This window comes from Aulonocara stuartgranti (assembly GCF_965226115.1).
Source record: "Aulonocara stuartgranti genome assembly, chromosome: 11".
Taxonomy (NCBI): Eukaryota; Metazoa; Chordata; class Actinopteri; order Cichliformes; family Cichlidae; genus Aulonocara; species Aulonocara stuartgranti.
This window is the reverse complement of record NC_138947.1, coordinates 13,469,869-13,482,240: the sequence shown is the minus strand read 5'-3', so window position 1 is coordinate 13,482,240 and position 12,372 is coordinate 13,469,869. Positions and strand designations below refer to the sequence as shown.

Genomic DNA, 12,372 nt, shown 5'->3' with positions numbered 1-12,372 from the left:
CAGATAATGGGCCAGTGTAGCTTCCCGAAATGTGTTTTATTACAAGTTCAATCACAGCAAATCAGCTACAAACAAACAGACTAAATGTCCACCTTCGTAAGTGGTGTTTTTCTCCATACTGTATAAAAGCCTTGAATTTATGCACCAAAATAAGCTCAACACAAACAAAGCAGTTATTAGAAACTAGCAAATTTGGCTCATACACATCACCGATACTGTAGATGTGATGCAGAAAGGACTCAGTATAAAGAAAAGTGGACAAATTCTAACATAATCACACAAAATAAGAAAGTTTCATGTTGTTTTGTTGCCCTGAGGTTCCTCACTTGTGTATAGATCTCTTAGTTGGATCTATATCATTTAGACCGACAGCTCTGCGTACTAGCTTGGCTTCTATTATAAAAAAACTAAACACGGTGTCCGAGTGAAACATCACCAGGACAAGATGTGCCCTGTTTTAACATCTACAACTATTGATTTAGTTATATAATCACAATATAATGCCACAGCTTATTAAAACAGTATAAAATCAACATATTCAATGAGGAAAAAAATTCTTCAAGTACTGCGTAAAATCCCATTTGTACTTTCATTGTCATGTACTGACCAGTAATTCAACACCTCATAATAATGTTTGAGTATATCTAATCAATACCTAAAATAAGCATTTTACACTGCCGTATTTGTTATTATTAAGTAAAACAGGTGACTTATTCACCTGTTACAAGTTATCAGAGCTATGTAAGAAGAAAACTGACTTCAGCTTACATAAAAGCAGCAGTCATAAATTCCCATATGCTGTTCTCTTCATTAATAGAGTGTAATAATCATTGCTGTGAGTACATATTGATCACATGATTTTACAAGATCCCCCATTTGCTGGTGCAGGAGTAGGCGTCCCGCTGCGTTTCCTCCCTGTGAGGACCGCTGTGCTGAAGCTGAGGCCTTGAAAGGCACTCAGCAGGTTGAAGCCATCGTTCTTGGTTTTGGTTTCAGGATGAATTATTGTCGATAGCTCGTGGGGGAGCAACACTTTGCCTCCGACTGACCTCCGCTGGTTTGTGTCCTTCATGTTCTGAAGGATGATGGAAGAACAAATGGGTTACAGGGTTGAACGTGTTGCAAAAATAAAAATGAATAAATAGCTCTACATCTCTTATGTCCTTGGGGCGACCGTGGCTCAGGGGTTGGGAAGCGCATCTGTAATCGGAAGGTCGCCGGCTCGATCCCCAGGCTCTCTGTCCTGGTCGTTGTGTCCTTGGGCAAGACACTTTACCCTACCGCCTACTGGTGTTGCCCAGAGGGGCCGATGGCGCGGTATGGCAGCCTCGCTTCTGTCAGTCTACCTCAGGGCAGCTGTGGCTACAACGGTAGCTTGCACATTCACACACTCCACCAGTGTGTGAATGAATAGTGGCATTGTAAAGCGCTTTGGGTGCATAGAAAGGCGCTATATAAATCCAATCCATTATTATGTTGCAGTAACATACAAGTTGGCACACATGGATAATGCCTGCAAAGAATAAGCCAACTATTGTATTGTTGGGGGTTGGCTGTATCTCTGCAAAGGCTGCAAACACATCTGAAGTTATAACAGTTTGAGTTTTAAGGTTTTTTTATGCAGTATCAAGATGCGCTACATCTTGTTGATGGAGAAGTGTTTGCAAAAGGAAAAACAGAAACTGCATTGAGATTGGTTTATAACTACTGAGCTACAGACATTAACATGATGTTTAATGATGAAATGAAAGTACCCAGAGAGAACCCACACAGACATGAGAACATGCAAACTCCACACAGAAAGACCAGACTGGACTAGAAAGTCAAGATTTGAATCCAAGGCCTCCTGACTGCGACCGCCGTGCTGCCCTTTTTTTCTTTTTTCCTTTCATGATTTCATTTTTTTTCCCTGAGGGTATTTATCAAGTAAATACTTGATAAAAAGTATTTACTTCTCATCTTCTTTCTATCTTCTCATTTTCTTTGACACAGCAAGTTTCATTTTGAACTGGTAAGAATTTTTTGGTTGCTGAACCCTGAATCCTAAATTCAGAAGAATTACGCAGCACATTTTTGTGGTTATTTGACATTTTATCTAAATTAATTCAGTGAAGTTGGAAAAACATTATATTTTGAAGAAAATTTAAACTGGTGTGTGAGAGTAGTGAACAGAAGAATGCAGCGTTTTGTAAAGTTTCAATTCAACTCTGTTAAAGAAATAAAATTTAAAAAAAACCCAGTACCGTGTATAAGGGGAAAACTGTCCAATTTACACAAAACTAGAGGATAAATATTGTTATTTTCTTCCAAACACAGACCTCAGGCAGCTGATATTTTCTCCTGAAATGAGCTCTCATCGCTGCTCTCTCTGCATTCTTCTGGGCCTTGGTGGCTTCCCGCAGCTTTCTGTCAACACAGCAGACAAACATAAATACAGCTCAGATATCGCAGGCAGAAAATAAAAATCTCTCTGCACAGTTAACGCCTTCGTTCATCTCAGCTGCCTCCTGCAATGAGAGCACAGTGAGGAATTGACAAAATGAGGTGAACTGAGGGGATTGATTTCAGTTTGCAGATGAATTACATGTAACTCAGGCAAAACTTGATTTCATGTCTGTTTAGAGTCTTTTTTCCATTTTCACCTGGAAATGATAAAACGCCTGTTCATATAATGCATCCAAGAAGCAACCCTGCCTGTTATTTGTAATGGCACAAAATAATGATACTACTCAGGTGCTTGTGCAGCTTTGTGGTACTTGTGGTTTCCATTTCTGACGCCCCTCCCATTGTCTTGGAGGCAGTTTGTGGTGACACTACACAGAAATTGGCTGATATGGGCGGTTAGTTTAGTTTGTCAATCGTTTCATTGTGTTTCATTTTTTATTTCTTCTCGATAACAATTTCTCATTTAGATTCCAAAACTATGAATTGTGATTTTTAAGCAACATTTTCACTGTAAGAGTGCTACTTGTAACACTTCATGTTTACAAAAGCACCTGTTGCTACTTTTACTTAAAGTATGTGAATACTTCCTTCACCCCTGCATGACGGTTTCTACATCACATACAGAGCATTACTTGCCTCTCCTTCTCCAGCTCTGTCTGGTACGAGCAAATGATAGACAGATCTTTGGGATATGCAGCTCGGGGGGGAGACGTTTTGCCCAACTTGACACATCCTCCTCGACTCCCGCTGCCTCTCCCTCTCTTGTTCCTATGTTTGGCACACAGCTTCTTCCCCTTCACCTCCGACACACAGCTGGTCAGCTTCCTGATGGGCATGCTCAGGGAATTTTTTAATCTCACCACAGACTCCATGATGTACCGCACACACACCCCTATTTCCTCGTCAGATGACAGGTGAATTTATGGTGGCTTTCGCCTTCCCTCATGTTGTGTTGCACTGACACGAGAAAATCAGGACACGCAGTCTGACATCTCACAGCAATAACTCCTGCCAAGGACAAGGACGGCAGTCAGACAAGGCTCAGACACTCAGAAAGGTTAAACACACTGATGGAGAGTTTATCATCTAGATCAGGTTAAAGAGGGCAGTAAAGCAGAAAAACGGAAACTACGTGATGACAAAACATGAAAATGCCAAACTAACATGCTGAACAGGCTAATTTTCAGGGTCTATTACCACTGATTTACACACAAACATGGTTTACCATGCTGTTCCTGTCCACGGTTATCTTACCCATGCAGGTGGCCACAGTTGGCCTAAGGCTCACACCATAAAATCCAGATAAAGCACCCAGCCAGATGGCCTTCACCACCACCAGCCAATCCCTAAAGCTTTTTAAAAAGTGGGGAAAACAAGAATAAAAAACAGTAGACTCTCCACGAGATATTAAGCCTGCAACTTCCTGGCCTTCACAGGACAAAATCACTGTTTTCCATTGAGGTTTCAGCCTCTCCTTCCCTCCTACAGAATCGTTTTCACATTTCACTACCCCCAACTCTGCCACACAGATTACTACCTAAGGGACTTAATGAGGGGAATCTCGTTAGCCGTGGCAGGGAATGCACCTGATGAGTCACGTGTCAGGGGTGAAGCTTTAGACGTGATGTTGAGTGACACACCCATGCATTCACAGTAAGTTAATATATTTATAGACTCATTTGTCCTCCTGCGTAGCTCCATTTAATCCATGTTGTTTTCATAGTTTAGAAAATGGGAGAATAAATGCAACAGCGACAGTTTTTTTTTCTTACAAGAATGCTGTTGGTATTTATTTCACTAAACATTCGTGGATTAAAGATGACTAAAGATGGGGAAAGAAGAAATGAAACTTGGATGGAGAGAGTCCGGCCTTAAAGAGAAGTATTTGAGTCAGTGGGAGATCAGAAACGTACTGACAGCTGGACTGTGCAACTGTGCAAACTGTCAGAAAAGAGGGGACAGAGTGGGGTCACCCTCCGGTCTCCCTCAGTCTCTCCACCAAACAATCAGTGCTGAAGTTTGTTTAAAGGGAGAGCATAGTTTCCTGCATCATAGACTTTTTTATCCACAAACACAGTTTAAAAGTTGCAGTGTAATACATTACCCCTGATTTCTTTCTTCTTCTTTTTTTTTTAAATATATGCACTCAAAAAAGGATTTCTCACCCTCATTAAAAATTGAAGCAAGAATCTTGAATAAAACACAACATAATATAAAATCAAAGGGTTATTTATGTAGTAATTAACCATTAGGGGAAATGTGATCGATATACCAAAACAAACTAGATTCCAGTAAATGTAACATTTTACCTTCTACTTATGTAACAAATTACATGGAAAATTTACATGCAATCAAATTACTTAAAGACAGCTTCCCAGCAGAAATATTATCTGAGTGAGGCAGAGGGCATGAGTGTGAAAAACAAAACCTAAAAAAACAACCTTCACCGGGTCATTTCTTTCCTCTCTGTTCAGTTTCACTCTGTTCAGTTTCACTTAGGATCACTACAGACAAAGAGGATTGTTTGTTATTAGGATTGTCACAGGTGTAATAGGCACTCCTGTAAAAGCAACTCGTTAACACGAATATCTAAGCAGCCAGTCACGTGGCTCACCTCAGTGCATTTAGGCATGTAGACACAGTCTTTTAATGGGAGATACAACACTGAAATACACACAGAGAAAAACAACAGCAATTCTAGCTAGTCACAGTATCACATATTTAGCAAATATTTTATTAAATACCCCCATTCAACGACTAATTAAGGTAGATATCTAATTGCCAATCACATAAAAGCATCTCAGTACAGTTTATTAAGTCAAGGAGGAGCGTTTGCATAAAGTTATCCTTCCACTGCTGAAACGTGAGATTGAACCAGGGACCTAACGTTCTTCCAAATGAGCTGTTTCAGCAGTTCTGTTTGTGTCTGTTGCTGCACTTTACTCCAATGGTATCCAAAGTCATTGGATCTCAATGTGCATTGTACAGCCAGACAATGTTACCACATCAATATGAACCAAAATCTCTGGGGAATGATTGCAACACCATGTTAAGTGACTGGTCTGTGCATTTATCAGTGTTGTTATGGTGACCTACAAACCATGTGCAAACACAGACCATGAGGCAGGGGATGGGCCAAACTGATTTATTATAAATCTCTGATGGAAGCGCAGAGGGCCAGGGGTTGCCAGCAGGCAAGAACAAAGCCAGATGTGGAGGCTGAACTGATGGCTGAGAGCCTGAAGATGCGAGGGAGAGGTTAGTGAGCTGGCTGCTGAGAAAGACACTGAAGCCAGAGCAGAGGAGGCTGCAAAACACTAAAGACAGGATGGCCCTGGGAATCTATCCAAACATTTAGCAAAAGTGACAAGAGGCATGGTCACAAAAACACCAACCTGGCAGAGTGGAAACATCAGTTCTGAGGATATGTAGTGGTCTCATTTGAAGAACTGGCTGCAGCTGGTGAGGTTCTGCTTTGACCCCAACACACCTCTTTCAACAACTACAAAACGAGCAGACACATCCCTACAGAGAAAAGGAGAAAGGGAAAGAGAAAGAGAGAGACCTCTGAAAGTGATAGCAGGTCAGCCTGACCCAGAATTAGATGCTGAGGGTGAGTCACTGGCTCAATGTCTTGTACGGCTGCTCTGGGACTTCCCTGCACTTCCATATGAGTACACAGAGAGCAGCAGCAAGTCTCCCCTTCAGTGGCAACAGGTATTAATTATGCTGGACACAGAATGAAAAGAAGGAGCTTATAAACAGCCTAATTCTCTTCCAATGATGTGCTCTCCATGAGACAGCAAATTAGGCCTGACTTTTCTGCTTCCTGAATTGCTGCTGTGTTTAATTCATTTCATTTCCACCAACTACAATTTGCAAAATATTTTTACCAATGACTATCATTACTACTAAAATGAGGAAAAAAGAGTTTGAACATGGCTTTAAATGTTATCAATTGTCTCCAGTTTCTAAAAGTACATTATAACGCACTTATCTGCTTACAACACCATGATACATTATTTGTTAAATATAACTATATACTACTGTTGAATGTAAAATGGGGTTACTTAGATCTCCGTGTGTCCTTTTTTTCAGAAATGTGGCCCAGCTGTTCTCCTGATTTCTTATTTTGGCACACTTGTTTGAATGTCTTGGAACGACTCCACAGTGAGTTTTATGCTCTCTGACCTACTCTAATGCCCTACTTGGCACCGAGAGCCCATATGCACACTTCAACCAACCTGTTTGAAGTCCCTCACTCATTTCCACACCCCTCTCCCCTTACTCTTCCTCCTCTGGTGCCCAGAGCACTTTAATTTCTAACAGGTGAGGAAGCTTTAATACTTTAACAAGATCACAGAGAGAAACCACGCCCCCTACCCCAGAGCTCATGCAGACCTGAGATCTGTTTACTAATCCAAAGTTTTGCCTTTTACTACTGAAGATAGCTCGAGGTGGTCCTGTGTCAGCCAGTACAATTCATGAACAGAACAAAGGGGAAACATTACTGAACATTTCCATGTTCATATTCTCCAGGTGTGTGTGTGTGTGTGTGTGTGTGTGTGTGTGTGTGTGTGTGTGTGTGTGTGTGTGTGTGTGTGTGTTCACGTGTATGCCAGTGTTGTTTTGTCACATGTTGGACACTGATCTCCCTGAAAATCCCTTAAGTGGCTCTTTTTGCTCAACAGTGGTTGACATTATAACTTAGCACGTGACCCTAACCTTCACCATCACAGGTGAATGCCTCTGACCCTTACTGCAACTTAACCCTGATTCTAACTTTTACCCTCAGTGGTGTGGTTGTTAACATGCAAAAGATCCTGAGAGCAGAAGGCGACACAAGCTAGTTTACTTCTAGTTCTGATCCCGAGGATACTGTGGCGACCACTTTGGAAACAAGGAAGTGTTTGGAAAAACAAGTGTTTGAGACAAAAATCAAGCGTAGTACTGCGATATTTGCATGTATCTATACAGGAACACTGAATTTGGATATTTTAATAAATTAAAATACTCTCGGAATACAATAAAAAATCTCATGCAGCACCATCCTGAGACAACGTTAGCTGAGTAAACCTACATTAAATTAACTCAAACAACAAACCATCCCACACTGGATACAAGCAGCTTGACAAAACCTAATTCCTAATTCAGAGCAAGCTAATGGCTCAGTCACAGGAGGAAAAATAGAACGGCGACCTCCTTCAATCAACCAAAAATAAATAAATAAATATTGGCTGCCTGGTGATTGCATTATTTTTTTTTTTTACATTACTGCTGCAACCTGTGGTGACTATTCAATTCAGATTTATTTATATAATGCCAAATCACGACTCCAATCACCTCCAAGCATTTTACGGTACATTGTAAGCCAAAGACCCTACAATAATACAGAGGAAACCCCAACAATCAGATCTTAGCAACACTTAGCAACAGTGAGGACTAACTTGAATTTCAGTGTAGAACATCTGACCAATGTTGTTCATTAATGCTACTTTAATATACCTGTTCCGTATTAGTATGCTGCGCATGCACGCAGTGAGACGGGGCAAGAGAGAAGGGACCCGCCCCCTGGAATGTAATGACTAACGTGTAATGGTTGCTTTGTTTCGAAGTAAAGGATGCTCGATGATATTCACGAACCCTGAGTCATTATTAAACGACAAACATGGTGTCAGAAGTGGGATTTATAGTGTCTATGTCAATTCCATTCACATAGAACATTTCTTCATCGCTGCCGTGCGCCTGCATTTCAATATGGTTTATGGGTCTCTTTTTGAATTGCCGTGTTTGTGATGACTTGCAGCATTTCTGGAAATGATTCCATTTTTGGCACTTATGGCATTGCTGGCCATATGCTGGGCATTTGTCCCTTTTTGCCTCGTGGCTGCCCCCGCAGTTGTTACAGTTTGTGATTGCGTGAGCAAGCCTATGTTCTGGATACGTTGGCCACGTCTTCACAAGCGAGGGCTTGAAGCCTGACCCAGCAAAGACCAAAGCAATTGAAGAGATGCCCACACCTGAAAACGTCACAGCTCTCCAACGCTTCTTAGGGATGATTAATTACCTAGGAAAGTTCATTCCTAATTTCAGCGAGCTTTCAGCCCCACTTCGGGAGCTAACGTGCAAAGACGTACAGTGGTGTTGGCTCAAGCAGCATCAAGATGCATTCAATGCTTTAAAACGAAGCCTGACCAGTCCTCCTACCCTCAGATACTACGACGTAAAGAAACCTGTCACGTTAACGTGTGACGCATCGCAGTATGGACTCGGGGCTGCATGCCTCCAAGAAGGCGCCCCGATTGCCTACTCATCTCGTACTCTGACACAGACAGAAACGCACTATGCGCAGATTGAGAAGGAGCTTCTTGCAGTCGTATTTGGTTGTTCCAAGTTTAATGATTACATCTATGTGAAACAAATCCAAATTGAAACTGATCATCAGCCATTAGTCACCATCTTGAACAAGCCAATACATTCAGCTCCAGCCAGACTGCAACGCATGATGCTTAGGCTGCAAAAGTACAACTTTCAGATAGTGTACAAAAAAGGCTCGCAGATGTACCTCGCCGACACTTTATCCCGTGCTCCCACAACCTCGACGGATCAGAACAGTGATGAAACAGCTGACTACGAGATCATGTCGATCCAGCAAATCTCTTCTTACAGGCTGATGCAGCTAAAGGAACACACTGCCTCAGATCCAGAGCTACAGAAACTGAGCACTGTCATAATGAGAGGATGGCCTTGCAGACAAACTCAGCTGTCCACAGAACTTCGTCAATACCACCCATATCGAGACGAACTCACTCTAGAAGATGGCATTGTCATGAAAGGGCTGAAAACAGTGATTCCCAAATCTTTGCAAAAAGATTATATCGTCATCCTCCACAGAGGGCACCCAGGCATGGAAGCTATTAAACGCAGGGCCCGTGGCATTGTGTTTTGGCCCACAATGACAGCAGATATTGAGCAAGAAACAGCTGCGTGTCCAGTGTGCAACAGCACAAGGCCACATCAACAGAAGGAGCCGTTAAAGCTACATCCAGTGCCGGACATACCCTGGTCAACCGTCGCCACCGACATCTTCGAGTGGAACGGTCAACATCACCTGGTTGTAGTCGACTCTTACTCAGGTTGGTTCGAAGTAGACCTGCTTCCAGACCTAACTGCCAACACTGTCATCACAAAGCTCAAAAGACACTTTTCTGTCCATGGCAGCCCGCACAAAGTAATATCAGACAACGGCACTCAGTTCACCAGCCAACGCTTTGCAGACTTTGCTTCAGCATGGGACTTTGTTCATGTGACAAGTAGCCCAGAATACCCGCAGGCCAATGGATTGGCTGAACGTGCGGTTCGCAGTGCAAAGCAATTGATGGAAAGATCAAAGAGAGATGGAACGGATGTCTTCCTTAACCTACTCAATCTCCGCAACGTGCCACGAGACAACACATTAGGTTCCCCAGCTGAAAGGCTGATGTCAAGACAGACGCGCACGACCCTACCCGTGTGTAGACGTCTGCTCGTTCCCAGCCCCAAAAGCAACAAAACAGTTAAAACAAACCTACTTCACAAGCGCCAGGCACAAAAGAGATACTATGACAAGTCCAGCAGACCCCTCCGCCCCCTCATGCCAGGTGAGGTTGTGCGGATGCAAACACGTCAAGGACATGACTCCTTAGGAACCATCAAGGAAGCCTGCGAAGAGCCCAGATCGTACATCGTCCAGTCAGGAGCTGGAGAGTACAGGCGAAACCGCAGACATATCCTCCCAGTCTCTGAACCGCCACCACCACACGGAGATTCCCGTGATGATTACAACGCAGCCCAACCACCAACCACTGACTCCCCACAGCACATCCAAGAACCCGTGACACACACCGACGAACAAACACATAGCCACACGCAACACTTCACACAAGCCCCAGTCCAGTCCCCCTGTCGCCCGGCACGTGACGCTTACATCACACGATATGGGAGAGTCTGCAAACCGAACCCCAAGTATGAACACTAAGGCATAAGAGATGGACTGTAACACGAAAGAAAAAAAAAAAAAAAAAGTGGACAGTACACATGATGTGATGTCAGCAAAGTTAAATGCTCACCGTGTCCTTACCAATGACACAGTTCAAGGTGTGAAGTAATTCGTTAATGTTTAGGCTAGAATGTTATGATATGGACATGTTGTTAATGTGTTATTGCTAAAGGTGTTGTTAGCAGCTTATACAGCCATAAGCTAAAGAGAGGGGATGTAGAACATCTGACCAATGTTGTTCATTAATGCTACTTTAATATACCTGTTCCGTATTAGTATGCTGCGCATGCACGCAGTGAGACGGGGCAAGAGAGAAGGGACCCGCCCCCTGGAATGTAATGACTAACGTGTAATGGTTGCTTTGTTTCGAAGTAAATGATGCTCGATGATATTCACGAACCCTGAGTCATTATTAAACGACAAACATTCAGTAAAAGAAACCTCAGGCAGAAGTAGACTAGTCTGAGGGTCGACTAAATGGTTTCCCATTATTATTACTGTATTATCAGAAACAAATTACATGTAATTGCCAACTTGACCCCATTCAATCGCAGACTGATAGCAAACTGACTCCCTCTTATGGCGGGCTTTAGTAACAGTGCTGGCATGCTTGGAAACAAAAAAGTGAAGTGAGATAACTATCTTATTTGATAAAGAGACGATGACAAAGTTTAACTCTGAGGACATAATTTGCAGTTTAACAATAAGGTGATGGATCCTTTAAATATGTTATTGCAGTACTCGGTATATGGCGAAATGTTATAAATGTCAATGATATCGTATCTTAGGGTGTTTGGTGACTCCCACCTATATAAAAAGCAATGAGGTCCTCGGTTTTTCTCCTTATGGTGACAAAGGCCGATGTGGCATCGGGTGAACTGAGCCTCATTTAGATGACTAGACGAGTGTTTACACACACCTAGACTGATACGGGGAGATTTATAGATCACGTCACATGTGCACGTGGGGTTTTGAGACTGTCTTCGGGCTGCCAGCTTCTACCCAGATCCACAAATGTAAGCAGCATTCACGTACTAACAGAAAACTGGGACATTTGGGCTTTCTGTGGAATTCCCCAATTTAAGATTACAGACGCCATATAGGAGCCTAGATGTAGTCATTCTACATCACCTGGATTAAATCTATATTTAAAAATGAGCAAGAGTTATCCTATACTCGCTTCAGAGAAGGAGCTCTAACTGACCGTTTTACATCAGAAGAACATCCAGCAAGTAGTGCAGGTTATTTAAACCATATATTAACTTTCACAGGCTATTACTCGTTTTCTAGTCGAGGGATGATATATGAAAAACACATGAAGCTCAGATGTCCCAGTTCTCCACCCTCACTTGAAAGCAGCTTACATTTGGCAGCTTAAAAATTGTCTCCAAAATCCACGTGCACATGTGACGGGATCTGTGCGTGTCACCGGGGATTTATACTTATGTGTAGGGATGTCGTAACCCCTTCCCCCGAATCCTACGACCTCACCAGACGTGCACCAGCTTACTGGAAATGTAAGTACAGGTGGCGTCGAAGGAGCTGGCAGCTGCTGTGATTGGACTGTGGATCCCTGCTATGCATTTCCGGCGGCTACCTGTTCGCCGCAGTTTTTGAATTTATCACCGAGAATAATAATAATCATCATCACCTCAGTATAAAGACTCACAAACCTTGGATAAGTGAAGGAAAAAGGATGGATGGAGATGTTAGGGAGATAGTTTCGGCAATCAGTATGGATGTGATGAAATATACAAAGAAGTGGCAGGGGGCCGGGGGAGGGGTGGCGAGGGACAAAAAATTAGCCCCAGGGGGAGACAAAAAAGCAGCTGACCACTACAAAGAGTGGGGACCCAAGAGGGGGAAAGCCCCGGCATTTAAATTGTTTC

General features: G+C 42.7%; 2 protein-coding genes across 7 annotated transcripts in view; one reads left to right on the top strand and one right to left on the bottom strand.

Annotated features, from left to right (window-relative positions):
* Window positions 1-12,372, top strand: part of LOC309716616 (uncharacterized protein) — a 31,936-nt gene that overhangs the window by 10,444 nt on the left and 9,120 nt on the right. The gene's annotated exons all lie outside the window — the stretch shown is intronic.
* On the bottom strand, window positions 18-12,227 carry LOC309716622 (complexin-4-like). 4 transcript variants are annotated; one of them, XM_082550534.1, is made up of 5 exons: window positions 12,157-12,227; window positions 5,841-5,970; window positions 3,078-3,453; window positions 2,319-2,402; window positions 18-1,075 (listed from the first exon to the last, which is right to left on the bottom strand). In XM_082550534.1, exons 3-5 carry the CDS (start codon window positions 3,315-3,317, stop codon window positions 851-853), a joined length of 549 nt encoding a protein of 182 aa, XP_082406660.1. In that variant the 5' UTR covers window positions 3,318-3,453; window positions 5,841-5,970; window positions 12,157-12,227; the 3' UTR covers window positions 18-850. The 4 variants fall into 4 exon arrangements, with proteins under 4 accessions (XP_082406660.1, XP_082406661.1, XP_082406659.1 ...); XM_082550535.1 differs by lacking the exon at window positions 12,157-12,227 and adding an exon at window positions 11,291-11,894; XM_082550533.1 differs by lacking the exons at window positions 5,841-5,970; window positions 12,157-12,227 and adding an exon at window positions 3,671-4,039.

Coding starts and splice junctions, on each gene's coding strand:
- LOC309716622 (XM_082550534.1), bottom strand. CDS start 3,317: ATGGAGTCTGTGGTGAGATTAAAAAATTCCCTGAGCATGCCCATCAGG. Junction 2,403..3,077: donor AGCTGGAGAAGGAGAGGCAA/GTAATGCTCTGT, acceptor GTTGACAGAAAG/CTGCGGGAAGCCACCAAGGC. Junction 1,076..2,318: donor GAAAATATCAGCTGCCTGAG/GTCTGTGTTTGG, acceptor ATCATCCTTCAG/AACATGAAGGACACAAACCA.